This window comes from Thalassophryne amazonica, chromosome 16 (assembly GCF_902500255.1).
Source record: "Thalassophryne amazonica chromosome 16, fThaAma1.1, whole genome shotgun sequence".
NCBI classification, from domain to species: Eukaryota; Metazoa; Chordata; class Actinopteri; order Batrachoidiformes; family Batrachoididae; genus Thalassophryne; species Thalassophryne amazonica.
In genome coordinates this window covers 86,526,748-86,549,228 of record NC_047118.1, presented here as the reverse complement: position 1 = coordinate 86,549,228, position 22,481 = coordinate 86,526,748, and the positions used below count along the sequence as shown (strand labels likewise).

Genomic DNA, 22,481 nt, shown 5'->3' with positions numbered 1-22,481 from the left:
TCCAGGTGGCTTTTGATGGCTTTCAGTGGAGTGAGTATATGAGAAATTGTTTAACAGCTGGACATGTTCCAACTTGTCCTTAAGGCTTCCAACAGAGGTGTTTTTCCTGTGGCAGAGCGTCGCAGCGGCTGCGAGCCGACGCTGCAATCCGTCCGCACGTCTTTCATTAAAAAAAATCTCCTTTAACAGTGGAATATCCGGATAAAATGCTGAAACCGACAGACCTCATATATATATATATATATATATATATATATATATATATATATATATATATATATTTTATTTGTATTTCTTCCTCAGCTTACAAGTCACTGTGATACAACTTTTTTTCTCTTTTTTCGCCCCTATCTGCATATATAGTAATGGTAAATGCCATACTGGCAGGACCATTTATGAACATTAATACACATATATGCAATTTATTCTTGCAAGACAGAAGGTATGTGGTGTGTGTGTGTGACCCCCATCCGCCCTTCCCGATCAGCCAACAACATCCTACTCAACCGACAACTTCTATCAGGAAGGGCCGACCACCAAAACAACACAAAGACAGACAAGAACAAAACAAAAGTGGTGAAGACAATAACTGTGACGTGAGACACCGAGGAGATGGGGCCCCAACCATACAACATACTAGGACAAACAACCACACATGAACAGTGACAGCAACAGTCTGTTGTCTAATTAGCAGTGTTGCCACAGTTACTTTGAAAAAGTAATCCAATTACTGATTACTGATTACTCCTTGAAAAAGTAACTTAGTTACTTTACTGATTACTCAATTGTAAAAGTAACTAAGTTAGATTACTAGTTACTTTTTTTAGTTACTTTTCCCAGCTGCTGACAACAACCCTCTGCCACCTCAACATGACAATGATACCTGTTTTGCCAAAAGTTATTTTATAGTTACCCTTTCTTGACTTCAATGAAAATAAATACTTGTTTTATAAAAAGTAAAATAAAGACCTCTTTCTTGACCTCATATTTAACTGTTGACAGCACTGTAACAGTAAAACTTGCAATTTCGAACCTACATTGTTTATAAATGTAACTATTAAATTCATTCTAGCATTTTTCTAACATTTAAATTCTCTCTAAATATTTTACTTGTCGAAATTAATATTATTTTAAGTAGTATTAGTAGTTGTAGTAAAAAAAGGCTTCAAAACTGGACCTTTAATCTAGGGGTGTTGTGAGGGGGCACATCCTTGCCCCACGCCCCCATTCCATCTGGATTCGCCCCTACTTTGGCGTTTGAGCACAAAGAATGGATAATATTTATTTATGCAGAAAACGTGACCACATTTACAGGTAAGAAAGTTTTATTGTGTTTTCACATCATGTGGTCCTCAGAAAGAGAGTTTAGGTGCATTTGAGTGGAAAATAGTGTTAGTTGTTGACGCGTCGCGGAGGATCAGCTGTTTTAACGTGCAGATATGGAGCAGCTCAGCTCAGCTCTAAATAAAGGAGGAAAAAAAGTATAAAAATGCCTTTGTAAAGCTCAGTGCAGGTGTGTTGTAAGAGGTGAGGACGAGTCGTAGCTGCTGCAGAAAAACGCGGATGAAAAGCTCACAGCTCGCTTAAAGTGGGCAGTTCAGTCGAACCCCGACCTCCTGCCCACAGACCAAGTTTAATGCTGCTATCCTATCGACCCACAATGAAAAATAATAGTAACGCACAGTGACATGGAGAAGTAACTTTAATCTGATTACTGATTTGGAAAGATTAACGCGTTAGATTACTCGTTACTCTAATCTGACCACTTTTTTTTAGTAACGCGTTACCGGCATCACTGCTAATTAGTGAGCATCCATACCCTAATCTAAGACACCAGAGTGTTAATCCCCTTAAGAGCACCCAAAAACCGAATTGTGGTGACGGCCACAAAAACGCAACCAACCAACCGCAGAGACCCAGATCACAGCTAAATATCTGGTCACTACTGTGGCTGGTGTGTTGGGCCAAGACAAGAGTACAGAACCTTACCATATGACATGGACCACTCCGGCACGTCGGAAGCCACGTGGCTGGCCAGGATGTATCACTTTGTGTTATGACTTCAAAATTGGTCTTTTGCGCGCTTCTCTTTCTGTGTTGCTGCACAGCTTCGCTCTGCTTTTAGCGACTTCACTGGAGTTATTTCTTCACCGGCTTTAAACACACATCCGTTTCATCCAAATTTTAACTTTGTGTTTGTCCAATGTAAGTAAGTCCCTTTGGGGTTGCCACAGCAAATCCAAGGTGGGTCTTGCATGTTGAACTGGCACAGGTTTTACACCGGATGCCCTTCCTGATGCAACTCCACATTACATGGAGAAATGTGGCATGGGTGGGATTTGAACCCGGAACCTTCTGCACTGAAACCAAGCGCATTAACCACTTGGCCACCACCCCTGCACCAATATTGACTGAAAAATCACTCTTTTGTGACTTGGCATTCTGCCTAAATGCGCCTTTGGAGGGTGATGAGTCATTGCATCAGTGCACACACACAGCGGAGCTCATGTGATCCATTAAGAAAATATTAAATCAACCATAGACATACAGCGAGGAACTGTTTTATCAAGCTATAAAAAACAATAAAAATAGTTACTGTAAGCTATTCCACATGGAGCAGGAAAGAGAGGGGAAAAAAGCGTCCAGATGAAACAGTCCTCTGTGATTCCAGAAGTGATTAGAGGTGTTTTCAGCATCCAATGTTTGGCAGAAAATGATTAATCCGCTACAAAAAAATTAAGAGCCACTCTGAGCCATGAAACTCCCACGATAGTTGAAGAAACCATGGAAGAAGAAAACAAAGAAAACATGCTGCGGCTCATTATTCATCCTTCATTATTTGGTGGGACCCAGACTTTACTTGTGTGAAGCGCCTTGAGGCAGCTCGGTTGTGATTTGGTAATACGTATATAAATGAAAATAAATTGAAAAATTGGAATGACACAAGACAGTGAAAACACTTATTTCTGTTGTCCATTTAAAAGTCAAATGACGGAACACAAATAAGAATAAATAAAATCAATAATACTGTTAATAATATAATATGCGTCAGGCAATGCTTCCCAATGCGCTGTGACGTCAGACGCTTCGCTTCGGAAGCGGCAAGGGGGGCGGACATTGCTATGGCACATTCTGCTCAACTTTTTTCAGGTTGTGGAAACAGCCAATCGCCATCTTGAATTTGCGTTACCTGAACCACAAAAAAGCTTTTAAAAAACAGCAGTAGAACAATGCTCTCATCACCCTGCTGGGCGAAGCTTTTTTCAGCTACTTCTCGGAGTGACGCCGACCGAGGGAGGACTGACGGCTTGGTGGGATATCGATCGAACCACAACAGTGGGCCGACCCGCACGGAGAAGCCGGGGTTCAGGCATCATCCTAGGCAGCCTGGGGGGGGGGGGAGAATTATTTTTTTCTTTTTATTATTGTTGTTTATGCACCAATGACACCAGATCAAATTACTTGTATCTATTAACTTACTTGCCAATAAATTTGATTCTGATTTGACAAATCAGTCCAGATTCAGCTCTTCTTCAAACAAGACAATTAGGGTTGATATTGGTTTTTTTTTCCCAATAAGTATGCAATTCCACTCAAAAATGTTGAAAAAAAAGGTAAACTGTCAACATGACAGAAAAACTCTGCCTGGACTCTTACTGGATTAAAGGTACAGTGTGTCATTTTTAAAGAAGAGAGCAAATGTTATGTCCATCAAATATTAGTGTTTTTAAACTTTTCAATGTCATTTATTTTCTTAACATAGACAGAAAAATTCAAAAAATAACTTTGATATTACAACATAAGTGTAAATTTTTTTGTCTATTATTCTTGCTTTAATTGCATCTAAAACCAGTCAAACACAAAGCATCAACCCCTGCAAGTGTAGAAGCTTCAAAGAAGAGGTATGAAGATAAAGGAAGAGAGGAAGTTTGTGAGGAGCTGGACACAGGATTATCCGTGACTGGGGTACAAGGAAGAGGACAACACAGTGTACTGCCATGTCTGTCAGGATTTTCCTTCAATTGCGGACCAGTAAGTCATTTTTAAATGTTGAAATAAAAGAATTTGATTTGCTTTATCAAAAAACATGCTGGCAAATGAGCATGCATTGAACAGTGATGAATTCAGAAAACACAGGAGAGAAGCAGATGCAGATTGGCATTTACCAATTATTTTAATTTTTTCCCCAATTATGAACAATCGCAGGAGAGAAACATTATGAGCTATGTCTTGGTTAACAGATTAAAAGGCTAGAGGCTATGCATGCAATATGTAATAAAATTTATTTTTTGGAAATTCAGTTTTACCACCCACACAGGTGAGAAGCAATTAATGAAAAGTGTAATTTCAGTACTTCCACAGTCGCATGCCCCCAGACACCCCTAGATGACACGCGCCATTGGCGTATGTGGCGCACGCTTGTCCGGGCAACCAACTTTTCCTATAGGACAAGTAAACCGCCAGGGTTACTTGTCTTATGGACAAGTACATGAAAAAGCGTATGTCAATGCCTGAAGGCAATCACATATTTTGACGTAATTACAAGTTCAAGTGACTCAAAAAATATTTCATCATGAGGTTTATGTCACAGAAATCGTACTTTACAATCACACTGCAGTCAATGTTAAATTATCTCCTGGTGCATTCATAATAAACATTTGTATTTATTTACAGTGTGTTTTTCTGGTTGAAATGAGACATGAGTAATCTACCAGACTTTAAAAAATGTACAAATTTTCATGCTATTGTATTTGTTTAAAAATAAATGTCCAAGGTTCCTTATGTTAAACAAGAAATGATCTAATCTGAAATAACAGGTGGTTTTAATTTACAGATGAATAAAGGTTTCTGAAGAACCATTTATTTTTATTTATTTATTATTATTTTTTTGCTATTTTAATTACAAGTGTTCTAAACTTTTTTACAGTAACTAGAAATTTTGAGGTAAAAAAAAAAATTTGCAAGGATTTTTCTTCAGAAAACTGCTCTATAAATGAGCAGTCCTTTAACACATTTCTGTTTTGTACAGATCAGTCGTTTCTGCCACGAGTCTTCTGTGTTTTGGCCCTTCGCCTCATTCCCATTTGACAGCGCGAGGCTACATCACAGTTCAGAGCGGCGAAATTTGGATTGGGTTGAACTTTGACCGCGTCAGCCTGTCGACAAGTGGCAATGTGTGCTCCCATCAGAAGCGTCGGTTCAGCTCGGCTTTTGATGCGACGCTTCTGACGCCTCTAAAAAGCAACACGTCTCATTGAAGATAATGCTTTTTAGACCAATTCGTGACACCTCTTATGCTTCCAATTTGTCCGGTGTGAAAGGCCCTTAAGAATTCGAGAAATTCTAAGACTTAGAATAACATCACTAGGAGCTATTTTTAGCCTTAGGCTGCTTTGTGCGTACGGGCTGGCCCTGATGTGTAATTCTGCAATATTGGTCATGAATAAGATGCACTGAATGACAGTCATTTCAGTAAGACCCATGGAGGCCACCACAAGTGCTCACAAGATAGATATTTTAGTTGAGCCAGCTCAATATTGTGACTTGTTGAGATGATTCAACATTGTGCGTTTAAATTGCATTTAAAAATAAGGATTTTTTTTTTTTTGAGTTGGTTTGACATGCTGAATTAAGTACATGCAGCAAACGCAAATGTTTATACTAGAATTACATGTTTATTTTAAGCTGGAATTACTACCTTCTTTCATGATTTTTTTTTTTTAGAGTGTATTAACAATTTTATCAAATTAGAGGTTAATTTAAAACATGGGTGATTTTGACCCCAAATGCCATATAGCTCCATAATGTGCAAGATTACAATGTGACAACAACCAGATTCGGATTCTACTGGTTGAAGTAGTCTAAAAAACACAAGTTCAATTAGTCTGCTTGGTTTGTTCACGAAAATTGATTTCTAGCCACATGTCATGCCAAGGGCCCACAGTCTAACACTGACACACGATCCCAGACCTGACTTGAATTTCTCAGTACAGTAACATGCTGTAGTTAGGACACATGCACACACTATGCTCGTTTATTTTTTATTCACAACTGTTGACTGTTTTATTCAATTAAATTCCTACAGCCATGCAGCAACTGTTAGTGAATAAAGAAGACATTCTCTCTGAGTGGCAGGAAGGGAATCAGAGTCTGGATCAAAAGAACTCAGAGCCTACAAACATCAAAGAGGAACTCTGGGTAAGTTAAGAGGGAAAGCCGCTTCATGGGCTGGAGGAGGCTGATATCACTAAGTTCCCTTTCACTGTTATCTGTGTGAAGATTGAAGATGAAGAAAAATCACAGTCATCACAACTTCATCAAAGCCAAGAAGATGAGAGTGCAGAAGTGGAGCTTCTCTCCAGGAACTTGAACAGACACAGAACACTAAAAACAGAAGCTCATGAAGATGACTGTGGAGGATCACAACCAGCCAGCAGCTCAAATTTACAACCACATGGTGATGGTAAGAGCTCTCTCTGTTCTCACACTCACAGTGACACATGGAGTTATAATGTCTAAATTTGAAAGTTTGGAACAGTGGAAACTCGCTTGCTTGAAAACTTAAAACTTACAAATATAATGAATACAAGAGCAATCGGAGATTTCTGACATCCACCAATCCTGATCCAGATCTCCTCCCAAATTCATTGGAGCCTTCCATGCCTGGATATCTATCTGTGGTGCAAATTTGGTAAGAATCCATTAAGTAGTTTTGACATGATCCTTCAAAGCCTATATAAAGTGAAATCTTGATCCAGGATATGGATCACCTCCAAAAAGTTCGCCTAATATGTATCCTTGATGAAAATTTAGTACGAATCCGTGAAGTGGTTTTGATGTAATCTTTCAAAGCCTATATAAAGTGAAACTTGATACAGAATCTGGATCCAGATCACCTCCAAAATTTAATGGAGTCTTCCATGGCCTAGTGTCTGTGTTGAAACTTTTGTCAACATCCGTGCAGTAGTTTTGATGTAATTTTGCAAACATTTGCTGTTTGGTATTTTTATGTATTTTGGGTTAAGGATGAATGCCACCAAAACGGGACGTTGATAGGACTAATATTTTTGGAGAAACTATGGATATTGGCCTACAACACTGAACAATAGATGTTGGTAATTGCATTCTGGACTCACACCATTCCAGCAGGGAACGATAAATCATCTATATATTAAAATTGTGCGGGATTTCATTTAGTAAATTCAATGTAAGTATATAATTGTAAATACATTAAAAATACATGGATGACACAAAACAGTGAAAACACTTATTTCCATTGTGGTCCATTTAAAAATCAAATGACAAAATTGAAGTAATAATAAAATATTATTAATAACAATACTGATGATAATAACAGTTATAATAATGTGTATATAATAACATGAACTTAAACAGTTTCTAAGTACATTATGACAGTAAATTAACATTAAAAATTATGTAATGAACAGGAAACAAAAGGGTTGAGTTCCTCTAAAAATTGTTGAGGTCTAAGGTTCTAAAAACATTCTAGACTAGCATGTCATTCAAACTTCTTTTAGAAACTTAATTTATTTACCAACCTTGAAAAATGTCAGCTACCTATTTTATAAACACTACCCGATCTAGAACCCACAGTAGGGTAACACAGTAGTTTGTATTTTATCTTTCGTTTTGTTTTTTTGTTGTTTGTTTTTTTTGCAACTGCACTCTCTTTTCAAATTTCAATTTCAGTTCTGTTGTGTGATCTTTTCTTTTTTGGGGGGGGGGGGGCATCATGGTTGTGATTAGAGCCCGATATTATCGGCCGATATAACCCTTTTCAAAGTACTCACTATTGGCCGAAATTTTGCCGATAGAAAGCTGATAATTTCTCAAACAGAACAGTTAGTGAAATAATGTTTGTGTCGGCAATGTAAAATGTCCTTGCACCGTTTGTCCAGTAGATGGAGCTCTGACTCCATTCAACTGAGAGCTGCTTACACCCCTGCTTAAAAGTGTTCATCAGTGGTCCCCGTAGTTCGCCATCACACTGCACTGATCGGTTGGCAAAAGCATACAAGTAAGTTTATAAGGATGTTGTTTGTAATAAGTTTGTGATTACATTCACCCCACATTTCTCCCGTTTCAGTTCAACTCAGTTTGATTAACTCAGTTTATTTAGTAATGTGTCAAATGTGTTTCATTGTGTCAGTCACGCTTTTTATTAAGCCCATGTTGTATAGACCTTATTTCTAGCATGAAAAAAACTTTCGTTTACTGCTAAGAGGTTGAAACATTCAGATTCACTCGTCGTCCGGAAGGGTTCTGGAAATTACTGCTGTTCGCCATTAACCCTCTGGGCCCGACCCCGTCGTATACGATGGCTGGGACCAAGCTTTACTAAATTGTAAATATCTTTTTAATGATATGAAATAGATACTTTTTTTTTTTTTTTTTTGCTGAAAAGTTTACTCCGCAGACCTTTGATCCAACGTCGGCCATCTTGGTACTCCTCATAGAAGATGTGTGATGACGTGCGCAATGTGAGTGTCCAATCGGAATTGGTTCTCCGTCACATGGTTTTCCAAAATCCAATCGTAGGGCAGATTTACCTCACGTGATATGGCAAAGATCATTTTCAGGAGTGATATCTTACTAGTTGGCCTGTTTGAATAACCCCCTAACTGCTCCAATTGCATTGTTTGAACTTGAAAATTCTTCTCTGTCATAAAATTAATCAATATGAGGACAAAGCTTCAGCTTTTAGCTCATGCCTTGTTTGTTAAGGGTCCAAAAAAGAACATTTTATTCATTAAAAAAAAAATAATATCGGCTGATTTATCGGCAAATCAGCCGAATTATCAGTTATCTGCATTTTTTTCATCCAGATATCATTATCGGCATCGGCCTCAAAAAATCCATATCGGTTGGGCTCTAGTTCTGATATGGATCCACAAGTTCATTTGGCACATTTTATGCTGGATACACTTCCCAATGCAGCTCTATGTTACATTATCAATGGGCATAGGTGACCTTACACAATCAAACTTTTAAAACTAAAGTTTCAAGGATTTAAAACTGTTTTGTTTTTTTTGTTTTTGTTTTTTAACTGTAGAAACATGAAGAAACTGTTGAGGGTTTCATAGTTAGTTTTCTTCAGATTCATTGTTGCCAACTTGGCAACTTTCTCACTAAGTCTTGTGACTTTCCAAACCCTCTTGCCAATTTATTTTCTTAAGTGACTAGCTACTTTTCCTGGTGTCACTGGAGACTTTTCTGGTGTTTGGTGACTCAAAAGTGAAAGTTTCTGTTGTCACCAAGCGGCAGCACTGCCCCCCCCCCCCCCCCCCCCAATTATCTACAATCCTCCGCATTCAATCACTCGCGCGTGATGCGCTGCTGTTCCCACATTGAATGTTAAACCTCAATCGTACTCGCTCAGCCTGCTTACCTCCTTGGCTGCGCTGTGACTAATTAGTCTTCAGGGTTTGAGAAGGCCTGGCCTTGAGAAGTTTTTTTATTTATTTTTTTTTTTTAAGTGATAGCAATTTTAATGACAAAATAGATAAAATAAAAAAACAAACCAACAATCAAGTTTATTTGTACTGTAGTTCTAAATATTGTTAAGGTGGTTTTACCCACTTTTTTTCCCCTCTCCCACAATGTTTTTTTTCAAAGCTTTATTTCAGCAAATACATTAACAAACAGTAAATGAACAGTTAAGACCACAATAACATTCACAGTATTATCATTATAAATAGAAAGACATAGAAAATAAGAGATTGTACAGTAACAAAAGTAAAGGGATTCTTTAACATTAATTCTCTTTAAAAAGTTCCTTATAGAGTGTGACAGTTTTGTGACATTTGGGAGATTCTGCTTATATATTGTTCACATTCAGCCGGAAGTCTGTGTAAATTCCTTTTCAGTACTCTGCATTTATGAATATGGAATTTACAAAACAATATTAAAAGGTTGGTAACATATTCAGTGGTCTTTCCCACGTTTTTTTCTGCAGTATCTGTTATGACATCATACTATGCAAATAATATGTATAGTATGATATAATATGCAATAATAAAATTAGATGATGACATCATTTAGCTACTTCTAGCGACTTTTTGGACAGCCAATGGCTTCTTTTCTTACTGAGGAGTTAATAACACTGTTCGGATTACTTTTGGATTCAGAGCGAGGAGGAGGAGGGAGAGAGGGAGAGAAGCTACATGCTGTTAAAAAGCAGCGAAGCAATTTTAATCAACGATCATCTTCACCACACAGCCTCAGTGAAACAAAGTGTGAAAAACTGATTCAGAAAGTTTTTCATCCAGGATTTCATCTTTAAAAGAGCAGATTTACTCCTTCACTTCTCGCAGAACTATTTTTTTGTTTTCTTTTTATTATTATTGTTGTTTATGCACCAATGACAGCAGATCAAATTACTTGTATGTGAGAAATAAAGAAAAAGAGAAATAAATTTGATTCTGATTTGGCAATCAGATCAGTCCAGGTTTAGCTTTTGTTCAAACAAGACAATTAGGGGTTATATTGTTTAAAAAAGTATGCAATCCCACTCAGAAATATTAAAAATAAAAACTAAACTGTCAACATGACAGAAAAACTAATAAATAATTAAAAATGAATAAAAAAATCAAATACATAAATAAAAACAGAAGTGAAAGAATAAAACAAAAATAAAAACTATTCATAAGAAAGAGAATAAAAATAGGTTTTGAGTCTTGACTTAAAAATGTCCACGGACTCAGACTGCCTCACGGTCACAGGAAGACTGTTCCACAGGGTGGGTGCACGATACCAAAAGGCTCTTTGACCTGCTGACTTCTTCTTCACCCTGGGAACACAGAGAAGTCCCGCATCCTGCGACCGCAAAGCACAGGCCGGCACGTAGAGTTCCACCAGATCAGCCAGATAAGATGGCGCCAGTCCATGAACAACCTTAGAAGTCAATAGCAAAACCTTAAAATCTGCTCTCACAGAGACAGGGAGCCAGTGCAAAGATGCCAAAATGGGTGTGATATGTTCAGATCTTCTGCCACGTGTCAGAAGTCTGGCGGCAGCGTTCTGAACTAGCTGAAGACCCCTGATGCTGGACTGTGGTAACCCTGAAAATAGAACATTACAATAATCTAGTCTAGAAGAAACAAAAGAATGAATCAGGGTCTCAGCATCAGCCATGGACAGGATGGGGCAGATCCTCGTTATATGTCTCAGATGGAAAATTATTTACTGCCGGATACAGTCCTAGAGGTCACAGGCGGTCTTCAACAAATGCAAAAAGGCTTTAAGCCGTCAACTTCAGTTTAAATGATCTAAATCATCATAATCCATATTGCTTTCTGCTATTTTGAGCTGTTGTGTTGTAACCAAGATCCCACAATGCGGTGGGCGAGCCAAGATGTGCAAACTGCTCTGTGCTAGCCTAGTTTGTACACTTAACTCTTCCAGGGAGTTTTTCCTCACGACCATTGCCAGGGTGCTTGCTCATGTTAAAGTTAAGGCACCTTGACACTTGCAAGCATTTAACCCCTGCACTGCCATACAGTTTGTTGTGCCAATGTGACCCGCTTTGTCCCACTGGATGCTGCTCTTTGTGCCGTTGGACGCTGCATTGACGTTGCATTATATAAAATAAGTCCTTCCTAGCGGATTAATTATTTGCTCTCAGAACTTGGCAGATGAAACCACCCCTGTTCACTCCCGAAATCACAGAGGAATTTGTGTACTGCTGCAGCTGTTTTTTGCACTTCATGAACACATTTGAAATAGTCTCAAAGGTATTTTTTTTTTTTAATATTTACATTGTAATGGCTTGGTAAAACAGTTGCGTTTTCATTCCTTCTTATGAGTAGGGCTGTCACGATTAGGAATTTCTGGAGACGATTAATTGTCAGACAAATAATTGCGATTGACGAATATATTGTCTATTTTTTTCTTTTTTTTTCCCTTTATATTCTACTATTGTAGTATAATTACACAACTCTGGAAGAACGTTTGGTTTCTGTGAGTGGAGAAACTGGGAATGGTGCAGCATTTTTATTTTTATTTCATTTTACATACAGTCCCAACTTTTTCTGAATTGTGGTTGTTTCTGTTGCATTTCTGAAATTGTTTCTCCTCATCAGTCACGTTTTGTGCTTAAACACTGCATTAAGCCCATATTGAACAAATAAATACCTTTGGAAAGTAACAGCTGTTAAAGTTCAGAGTTCTCACCTGCTTTTTGTGATCTGTGCATCTGAACATCACCACAGCTTCTTCATGTCAGGGTTTTTTTTTTTTTGTGGCTCAGTTCATTCATATATTCTCATTTTTTAAATATGTTTTTAAAGCTATTTGACCGTTTATTTCATCTCATGATCTCATAAATTCAGCATACAACGTGCACATTGTGTGAACAGGATGGTAACAGCAGAATCACACCTTTAGAGAAAGTTCAGAGACAAGTAAAAGCAGCTTCACGTTTTGGTTTTGCTCCACGCTTGCTGTGCACTGATGGTTCTCAGACTGTAACATGTCACGCCTGCATTCAGGAATCTCTCTCACGCACCCCCTCTCTCCCAGTCTGCAGCCTGTTGACTCTGCGCGCGCGCACACACACACACACACACACACACACACACCGACAGCTCCGCATTTTAGACGGCTTTTGAAGAAGACGGCCACTGTTTTAATCGGCCGTCTTATCCAAACGGCAGGACGGATCGCTCTTCAGCCTCCATGTTATTGTCCCGCCTTAAGACGAGAGTGAGGCTGCAGTACAATGACGTCAGATTCTGAGTCGTTTTATGCTTTGTGGATAAAATAAATAATTCACGGTAATCGCGAATATGAAAAGTAATCGCGAATATGAAAAATAATTGCGATTGACGAATATTGTAATAATTGTGACAGCCCTACTTATGAGTATCTGTATGTGTGCTAGGGGAGCAATACATCCAGGCTGGACAAACTGATCAGGTGGTCTGGCTCCGTGGTTGTCATGAAGCTGGACTCTCTGACGGTGGCAGAGACGAGAGCACTGGGCAAACGTCTGGACATTATGGATGATGCCAGTCAGCCTCTGCACACCGTCATCCACAACCAGAGGAGCCTAAACAGCCACAGACTGCTCCTTCCCAAGTGCAGGACCAACAGACTGAAAAACTCTTTTGTCCCTCAGGCCATCAGACTACAACTCCTCAATTAGGGGGAGGCGGAGTAACAGGAAGACAGAGGACGAGGAGAAGAGGAATAGCCGTAGCACTGTTCATACATAGTAAATACTGATCAATACTGGTTTACTGAGTAAACCAGTATTGATGTCTGGTATTTATATTGTGTATTTAGGACCTGAGTGACGACAAAATCATCCTACAAGGACCATATTATAATCGCACTGTTTATTATTATTATTCCGTACACTTTTCCCACCCAATTTCACCCCTTTCCCATGCACAAAAACTCATCAGACTTTGAAAAGTCATTCGGCCGGATCCGAAATTCGATATTTTGGGGGTCGCGCACATGCTTACAGCTAAATGGTTAAATGGCACGCCCTACAAATTTTCAGAAGACTCTCCCCACTGGCGTTTTTTTTTTTGTTTGTTTTTTTTTGTCGTAGCCTCACAAAATTTGGTACACATATTTACCATGCTGGGACACACAAAAAACTCGCTTAACATCGTGGTGAAATGTTGACAGGGAGTCGGCCGTTTTGATTTGAAATTTAAATTTTGAGGTCATTTTTGCAATTTTGGGCAATTTCCAGTACTTACATTTGAACAAACTTGTCCTAGGGATTTCATCCAATCATCTTCAAATTTGGTACACATCATCATGACCCCATGCTGATCAAAAGTTATTAAAAGAATTTCTGTAGGTCACAAGGCGTGGCTGCTAGGGTTCGTCAAACTTTGGCGAGCGTTTCGGAGCGCACCATTTCGTTTCAAGTGGCTGTCACGGCGTCACGCCCACATACTTAATCGTAGATCCTTCAGACTTGCTGGACACAATGAGCGCTCCGCTCTGAACATCGCCATATAGTAATTTCCCACCTAAGTCATAGTGCCCCCGGTGGTAACAGGAAATGTCTTATTTATATTTTATCAGGTACTGATGTCACATCAACTTCATTCCACTTGTAAAACGTGCAGATCAAGTTGATGAACGTAGGCGATGATTGCGCTGAAGCTACAAGTAATTGTGTCCATGTGGCGGCGTGCTGAATATTGACCCTTCGCCATGAAATTACGTTCTTCCTTTTGATGGCTTTAATTTTGTCATATCATCAAAAGAAGTGACACACAGGTCAAGCATGACAACATTATGAATGCAGTAAAGTAAATCTGCAAGCCCAAATTTGTAATTCAGCGGAGACATCTTCGTTTAAAAATGACAAATTTGCAGCTAAAATTTGGCCCTCAGCGAAAACTGTTTGTACATCCGGGACATTGCAGTGACGTTCGGCAGAAGACGGAGCGCTCACGCCTTCAGTCCGATCCCGCATTGAAATTGATTTTATCTGTTAATAATGTTACTGTTATACACATCCTGGTTTCAGCATCCAAAAGTAAGCAGCAATGAATGTGAGATACAGCTCTGCATGCTCAGATCAGCGGTGAGCGACATCGACAGTGGGTGCCGTTCTTCCCCGACGCCTCGCTCTCTGCCTTCGCTGCGCTTACTGAGTCTGCAGGCTCGGTAACCGCCGAAGCGGGCCACTCACATCGCCCGTGTCTGTTGTGCAGCCGGCACCACGTCCCTGTCTACTGAATGGAGGTGCAGCCAACTTGGCACAAGTCCAGAGAATACACTCGCTGTTTTGATGCGGAGCAGCCGGTGACACCTGTTGCTGCAAGGACAGACTTTCAGCAGCGCCGCACGTCTCGGTAATCGGAGCCGCAGAGCTCCGTGGCCGCTGAGAGAGGTTTATACCTTTTTAATGACTTGGATTCTTTGCGGGTCCCGCCTCCGTACCCTGCGACAGTAACACCAGAGGCGAAAGACAGTAGATTTTCAATGCAATACCACTCAATCAAACGGGCGTATGAAAAAGTCCCCCAAAATAATTTTCAAGCACAAATAAAAGAAATGTGTACTCACCAAACGTGCCGCAAGACAATATGAAGTTTTAAAAAAAGTAGATCCTTCCGTATAAGACAATAAAAAGGTGCAGATGCAAACTGACGTAAATCCACAAATTACAGTTGGCGCGCACAATGCATGCTGGGATAGAGTTTTCTCTCTGACGTCTCGGCAGCGTCCCGGATGTGATGACAGTTTTGTGGAGGGCTAAATTTTAGCTGTAAATGTCATTTTTAAATGAAGATTTCTCTGTTGAATGACAGATATGGGCTTGCAGATTTACTTTACTACATTCAGAAGGATCTTATGTGTAAATATGTCATTTTTTGGTCCAAAGATCTGACTGCATTTATTTCAGTGCAGGTCTACTTTAACATTTTGTCATAATTGTTCAGATGAGCTGCGCTGTGATGCACTTGCTGATGCAGTGACTCTCAGTGAGACACAGTATTTTTGAATTGTTTGCATAATGTTCACGTGTAGTTCACATAATTAATGCGTGCCAGAGATTTTGAACATTTCAAAATTTTCTTGGCGCACTTGCACACAGTTTCACACAGTTTACAACGAGTTTACTGTCTGGCATGCCGTTCATGTGTCAAGGTACCTTTAAATCTTTGCCTTCATAGTTCTTAGAAATTACACATTGCTGCCTTGGGGCAACTGTGTATTTTGTGATTTAGCAATATATAAATAAATTGAGTTGAATTGAATTATTTTATAATTCAGGTTGTTTTTGCGGTATTGGAAGGCCAAATGTTTGCTAAGGTGGTTCTCATTGTAAATTAATTTGTAGATTGTGACCCATTGCTTTAGAGCAAGAAATTGAAGAAATTTCATGAGAATTTTTTTTGAAATACAGTAGTAGCCTGAGTATTTCTGAGCAAAGTTACATATTGTAGCAATCCAGTAAATAATATTTATCTGTCCCCAATGGTAGGTCTATTATGTGCGCAGCCAGTGGTGGGTACAGTTCAGCTAATCCACTAACCGCTAATTATTGAAGCTAATGTTTTCGTTAGCGGATTAGCTTTTCACATAACTTTGAAAAACATCAGCGGACCAATTAGCTTCCAATAGATTTAGCTCCGATAACTTTTAGACCGCTACCATATTTTTGCAGGCATAGTGAATAAAGCTTAACAGTTATTTGTAAAGTCTGAAATCAAAGGTTTTAGTGCCTGCCTGTCTGTGTGCTACAAAACATGTAACAACATGTTTTGTAGTAGACAGGCAGCTATGAATGATAAAACTCACAGACAGAGGAGATATGACTACCAGAGAGAAAGAGAGAGAGGGAGAAAAAAGATGAATTATTTTTAACACCATACAGGCTTGGAGGCGTATCACTGGGGTCATGCACAGCAAGACAGTTTTGACTTATGGTTAAAATTTTAAACAAACTAATTCTGGACAAGTTATTGAAATTAATGCCACGTCTGTCATTTTACAAAGTGAAAATATCAGCTATATGTTTTAGTATTAAAGTAATGCACTAATTTGAAAGGTTTTACAGTTTAGATATACATGCTCTAGTGCATTATGGAAACATTAGTTTCAGTGATGTCAGTGGTTGGTTAGTTGGTATACAAGTTACTGAAAGGTGTGGTGCATTTTACAAATATGTATTTGTAAATTTGTAATTTTTTAATTAGTTTAAAAAGGCAATCTGAAAACTGAAAATTGTGTTTAAGTAATTCAACACTTTTAGCGAATGTGTGGCACATGGTGTTCACACTGCCATCTACTGGCCAGTAGATGGCAGTGTTCATGGCACATGTTCATGCCACACATTCGCTAAAAGTGCTGAATTACTTAACAAACACAATTTTTGAGTTTTCAGATTGCCTTTTATTTTGCAAATGATCATTTAATAATTTATGAAATTATTAAATTAGATTTATTTGTAAAACCCATCACACATTTCAATAATGTGTTATACCAACCAACCAACCACTCATGTCAGGAAACTAATTTACCCATAATGCATTGCGGCATGTGCGTCTAAACACTAAAACCATCAAAATCAGTGCATTACTTTAAAACTAAAACATATAGCTGATATTTTCACTTTATAAAACGACAGACGTGACATTAATTTCAATACCTTGTCCAGAATTAGTTTGTTTAAAATTTTAACCATAAGTCAAAACTGTCTGCCTGTGCATGACATCAGTGATACGCCTGCAATTCTGTATGGTGATAATTTTTTTTTTCCTCTTCCCTCTTCCTTTGTCTCTTCCCTTTCCTTTCTCTCTGGTCACAGGTCTCTTGCTGAGATAAGGTGGACCTGAGACAGAAGCGTTGACTCATTGTTGTCAGTAGCTGCCGGTGCACTGAAGTCAATACTGAAAGTTATCGGTTTAGCTTTTATCTGTAACTTCCGTCAAATTTTTTAGGTGTTCATCGGTTCAGCTTTTTAAAAGCTAACTTTTCAGTTAGTGGATTAACGGTTATCGAAGCTATCTTTTTGGTTAGCTGTGCACATTCTTCAATGTTCAATTGGGCGAGTAGAAAAACAGTTTGACAAATTATTACACACAGCTTGATTTAGCAGTTAAAAAGATTACAGCAAGTCATGTTTCTACAGTAATGTTCATATAACCAACATGTATCTTATAATTACAGGCTATGTAATAATAATAATATCAGCACAAGTTGGTTATTCTGAGACATTGTACAAATATTAAGTAAGTGCATGAACAGTGACTTAATGAGTAATGAAAATAAAGAACTTTTTTTTCTGTGGTAATTATTTGTTTAAAATTTCAAAATAAAGCAAAACTGTGACTCTATAAGGTTGAAATACGATCAAATTGATACATTTTCAGCAACATTTCAGTTAATTTTTCAGAAAATCTGTGCTGGGTGACACAGCCAATTTGTACCTGAGAGCCGGGTGGAAATTTGCAGTACCGTTGTCGCAGACCGAATGGTCCCCCCCCCCCCCCCCCCCCCCCCACACACACACACAAATTGGTCCGCCCTGCCTCCACTGCGCATGCATCATTTTGGGACCACAGCAGCTCGTCTGAGTCTCTACACCCAAATCGATTAGAAGGAATAATGTGATTATTAGCCATCAGATGACAAAAGTAAAACCTCTTAAATCATTTTAAATTCAGTTTTAAGCAGAACTGAGGCGATATCTGATGAGTTGCTACTGACGCTTTGAAATGACGGAGGCCCAGTGAACACAACATCAGCAGCCCGTGTAGCTGTGGCGCTCTGATCGCTTCCTCTGTCTTTTATTATGAAACAGTGATGAAAGTCTTCCGGAAATGACTGGAAATCAGGGTTTTTACTCACATGGTGAATGTGTCCGGGTTATTTTTGACAACATACATCAACACCCATTCAGTCAGTTAATTTCAGTTCCACGCCCAAACAGTTGGTGGCGGTAATGCACCGTGTTGGTTTGCATCCCGCCAATAATTTCCAAAGGGTTAATTTGTTTTGGGCTTAAAAGTTTATTCACCTTATTCAGGAAGTCAGGGTGGGTGGCTCCATTTTGTCAAACAGCTTCTGGTTTGCCACTGCTTCTAATGATTAGCTAACTGGAAAAAGAGGAAACTGTCACTTTCAGAATGATGTTTTGAATGTGGAAAGGAGAGATCTGAGTGCTGTGGATGACCATTTAACTTGTTAACTCCATTGAAAGACAAGGATCTCTGATGCTGGCTAAAGGCACTGAATTTGAAAAATCCACCCAAACGTCCCTATGTCTGTTCTTTTTATTTTATGGAGGAAAAAAAACCCACACCACTGGATCCTTACCCAGAGAAATGGTTGGATTATAACGCTCCGTTGAAGAAGCCACGGCGGATGTTACTGAGATAAACGGGTAAGCTGTGGTTGTAGCGTTAGCTGCTATCTTATTTACTCATTTTCTGGTGTGTGATACAACCAAACACTGCATGAAATAACACCATATGTATATTAATGTTATGTAATCTTGGCATTACGGTGGTACTACTTGGCACGTAGTATTTTAACTTGATTGTGCTTTTATACGAGCTTCAGCGGCGCTGTGCGGTGCAAAACTCGTGGTTCCTCATAGCCAAACCGTCCACACAGAGTGACAACACAAAGTAGTTAAAAATAACGGAGGGCCACTTTTTCATGTCATCTTCCCACTCTGTTATGACCCGTGGGTGAGCCAGAGTCAATCTCTTTGAGCTTTTCAAAAAGGTTTTTGTTTCTACCCGTGTAATATCTTGCGTTGTTCTATACTGAAAACACTGTTCACCAGAAGTCCAAAGACAAAACGGAAATGCCTCTGTTGTAAAAGTGGGCGGGGCTGAATAAGGTGAATAAAGTCATATGGTTGAGGACTGCGTTGTTGTTTTCCTAATGGTTTACTTTGTTGTGGACATTGAAAGTCATGTGTCTGCGTTTTTCCTCCAGTAATCATGCATTAAGTGGAGCTAACGGGTGAGGCCTTCAGCTGCTAAGAATGCTAATGGTGTTAGCATTCAGGCGAGAGCTTAACTCTGAGTCAAAACCAAATCAGATCAATTTTATTTATATAGCACCAAATCACAACAAACAGTTGCCCCAAGGCGCTTTGAGCCACAAGATTGAGTTTGAGCAACGGACAAAAATTTGTCTGAGGTGAGTGGGTGAAAATAATGCATGACGTTAGTGCTCTACTGAAGTTTATCAGCTAAATTAGCTGCAGAATCAATCACTGTCAAGCTGAGTGTTTGACCTTTTTTTTTTTTTTTTTTTTTTTTACCACATAAAGGTAAACAGTTTTTATTGTTACTGCTGTAAGTACAAGAAAAGTCTGAACTTTAAATAACAGATTTTTTTATTTAAAGGTTTTTATTCATCAAGCAATCAAAGAAAATAGCTGTGCTGTTTCATATTTCATTATATTTTAAGAAATATATTTCTTGACCACATCAGAAACACACATTTGCTGAATGAATGAATGAATCTGCCATTACTACATGACTTTTCATGCTGTTTTATTTGCCTAAAAATGTTTTCTAATGTAAGAAAAGCTTTTTAACTTCAAAATGTACAGTAATCAGAAATTTTAAAAACACTGCCAAAACTTGGAAAACTCAGAAGTGAGTAAAAGTTGAACAAGTTGATGCATTAATGTGCGATAAATACTCCTATTGTTCCATTTGAATTGATCCTGTTATTATTATCTTTGAGTTCTTTGAATTGTCATTTCTTTTACTCTGTACTTTTCTGAACCAGAATGTATGTTTTTGTTTTTTGTTTTTTTGGATTAAAGGCTGGTAACACAATACAAGTTGTGTGAAAATAAAAAAGGAAAAGGAAAAACTGACCTGACCCAACAAAAAATGACTTTTTCTTTTTCTTTTTTTTTTTGGTGGGTAAATTAGACCAGAAAATGCACCAGAATGCATATGAGATTTATTAATATTTCTGGGGGAGAACCCCCCAGACCCCATGCCAGGGGCTTCAGGCCCTTGGCCCTTGCCAAAAAAAAAAAAATATATATATATATATATATTTTTTTTTTCCATTGGCCCACTTTCATCACTGACTCAGCCGCTGAGGAAGATATGATGACATCATCAACAAGCGTTGTCGCGATTGGTCAGTGGAGTCTAAATCTCCACCATCTGCCAAATTTATATAATTTCTATTGTCAACTGTACATACCGCACATTACTAGCAGCAATGTACATGACATGTATGACATCTTGAACGAAAACCTGCTCCAGAGCATGCTTGACCTCAGACTGGGGTGATGGTTCATCTTTCAGCAGGACAATCACAGCCAAGATATCAAAGGAGTGGCTTCAGGTCAACTCTGAATGTCCTTGACATCGACATTAACGCTTGTCTGATTGTCCAGGACAAGTGTAAAATGTGATCGGACTAGCAATAGCTCTAAATCTTCCGACCGGACAAGATGTTTTCTCATCTACAGATTGTCTCGCACCTCGCAAGAAAGTGTCTTCGGTTTTTTCCTGCCACTCTCCATGCAGCGGACAATCGGAAAACATATCACAGGTTCTCCCCAGACAATGGAACAACGGCGCTGTGCCATCAGTGTTCTGACAGCGCCGTCACAGTCTGCTCTGCTATCAGGTAGTTTTTCTAAAATCCAGCCAGGCTGTTTTGTGCAACTGCTCGCTCAACCTTTCCCCCCCACCCCGCCGGCAGATAGCCGAGCAGCGCTGCAGCTCAGAGCGCACAGTGAAAAAACTCTGTCAAAGTCTTTAGGTAAAAAGAGCTCATTCTGCTTGCATAGCTCTAGAAATTCATTTATAGGCTTTATTTTACAGTTGAAATCCTTCATGTTTCCAAAGTTTGCTCAAATACGAGTGAAGAGTCTCTCATTCCCACACACACACACACACACACACACACAGAGAGAGAGCGAGACACTGGTTCAGAAAGTTTTTCATCCAGGATTCATCTATAAAAGAGCAGATTTACTCCCTTACTTCTTCCAGAATTATTTTTTTCATTTTCTTTTTATTATTGTTGTGTATGCACCAATGACACCAGATCAAATTACTTGTATGTATTAACTTACTTGCCAATAAATTTGATTCTGATTTGACAAATCAGTCCAGATTTAGCTCTTGTTCCAACAAGACAATTAGGGATTATATTGTTTTTTTTAATAAGTATGCAATTCCACTCAAAAATGTTGAAGAAAAAAAGAAAAGCTTACCTGTCAACATGACAGAAAAACTCTGCCTGGACTCTTACTGGATTAAAGGTACAGTGTGTCGTTTTTAAAGAAGAGAGCAAATGTTATGTCCATCAAATATTAATCTGTTTTTAAACTTTTCAATGTCATTTATTTTCTTAACATAGACAGAAAAATACAAAAAAGAATTTTGATATTACAACATAAGTGTAATTTTTTTTTGTCTATTATTCTTACTTTAAATGCATCTAAAACCAGTCAAAATGACTCAACGCGCCGCCTCGGGTGATAATTGCTAACAGCACCGCTATATTAAAAATTTCTGGGGAGCCTGCATCATGTGTGCACGAGACCACTGTATGGAGTGTGCGTTCGTAGCATCTAATTGCAAGATGCTGTGGCGGGAAACATTAGATAACGAACATCACATCGATTAACACGCCTTTTGAAGAATATATTGAACAGAATGTCTTTTCTAAAACCTCCAAAACTGGGCCAGATACCCTTGCTTGTCCGGACAACCAGCTTTTCCTATAGGACAAGTACACTAAAAAGCTTAATGTCAATGCCTGTCCATGTTAAGACATTGTTGGGTGATTCTTTAGCTACAGGCACTATTGGCCTTGTAAATGTAATTTCCACCACACCATTGCCTTACAATATAAAGCGCCTTGGGGCAACTGTTTGTTGTGATTTGGCGCTATATACATGTGCTCTGATGTCACTGTTTATCTCCATAGAAACTAGCCAAACAAACTGTTTAGGGACATTACAGTGTTGTGGTGGAAAT

At 38.7% G+C, this 22,481-nt stretch overlaps 1 protein-coding gene and 1 long non-coding RNA gene across 2 annotated transcripts in view; one reads left to right on the top strand and one right to left on the bottom strand.

Annotated features, from left to right (window-relative positions):
* Nucleotides 1–22,481, top strand: part of LOC117527214 (gastrula zinc finger protein XlCGF57.1-like) — a 208,247-nt gene that overhangs the window by 40,269 nt on the left and 145,497 nt on the right. Inside the window, exons 2-3 of the mRNA XM_034189430.1 lie at nt 6,086–6,198; nt 6,280–6,463. Of these exons, the coding sequence (XP_034045321.1) occupies nt 6,088–6,198; nt 6,280–6,463 (295 nt within the window). The 5' untranslated portion in view covers nt 6,086–6,087. The remainder of the gene's footprint in view (nt 1–6,085; nt 6,199–6,279; nt 6,464–22,481) is intronic.
* The window catches only part of LOC117527217, a 129,280-nt gene continuing 112,930 nt past the window's right edge, over nt 6,132–22,481 (bottom strand). The window contains exon 4 of the long non-coding RNA XR_004565472.1: nt 6,132–6,192. This is a non-coding gene — a long non-coding RNA (uncharacterized LOC117527217). The remainder of the gene's footprint in view (nt 6,193–22,481) is intronic.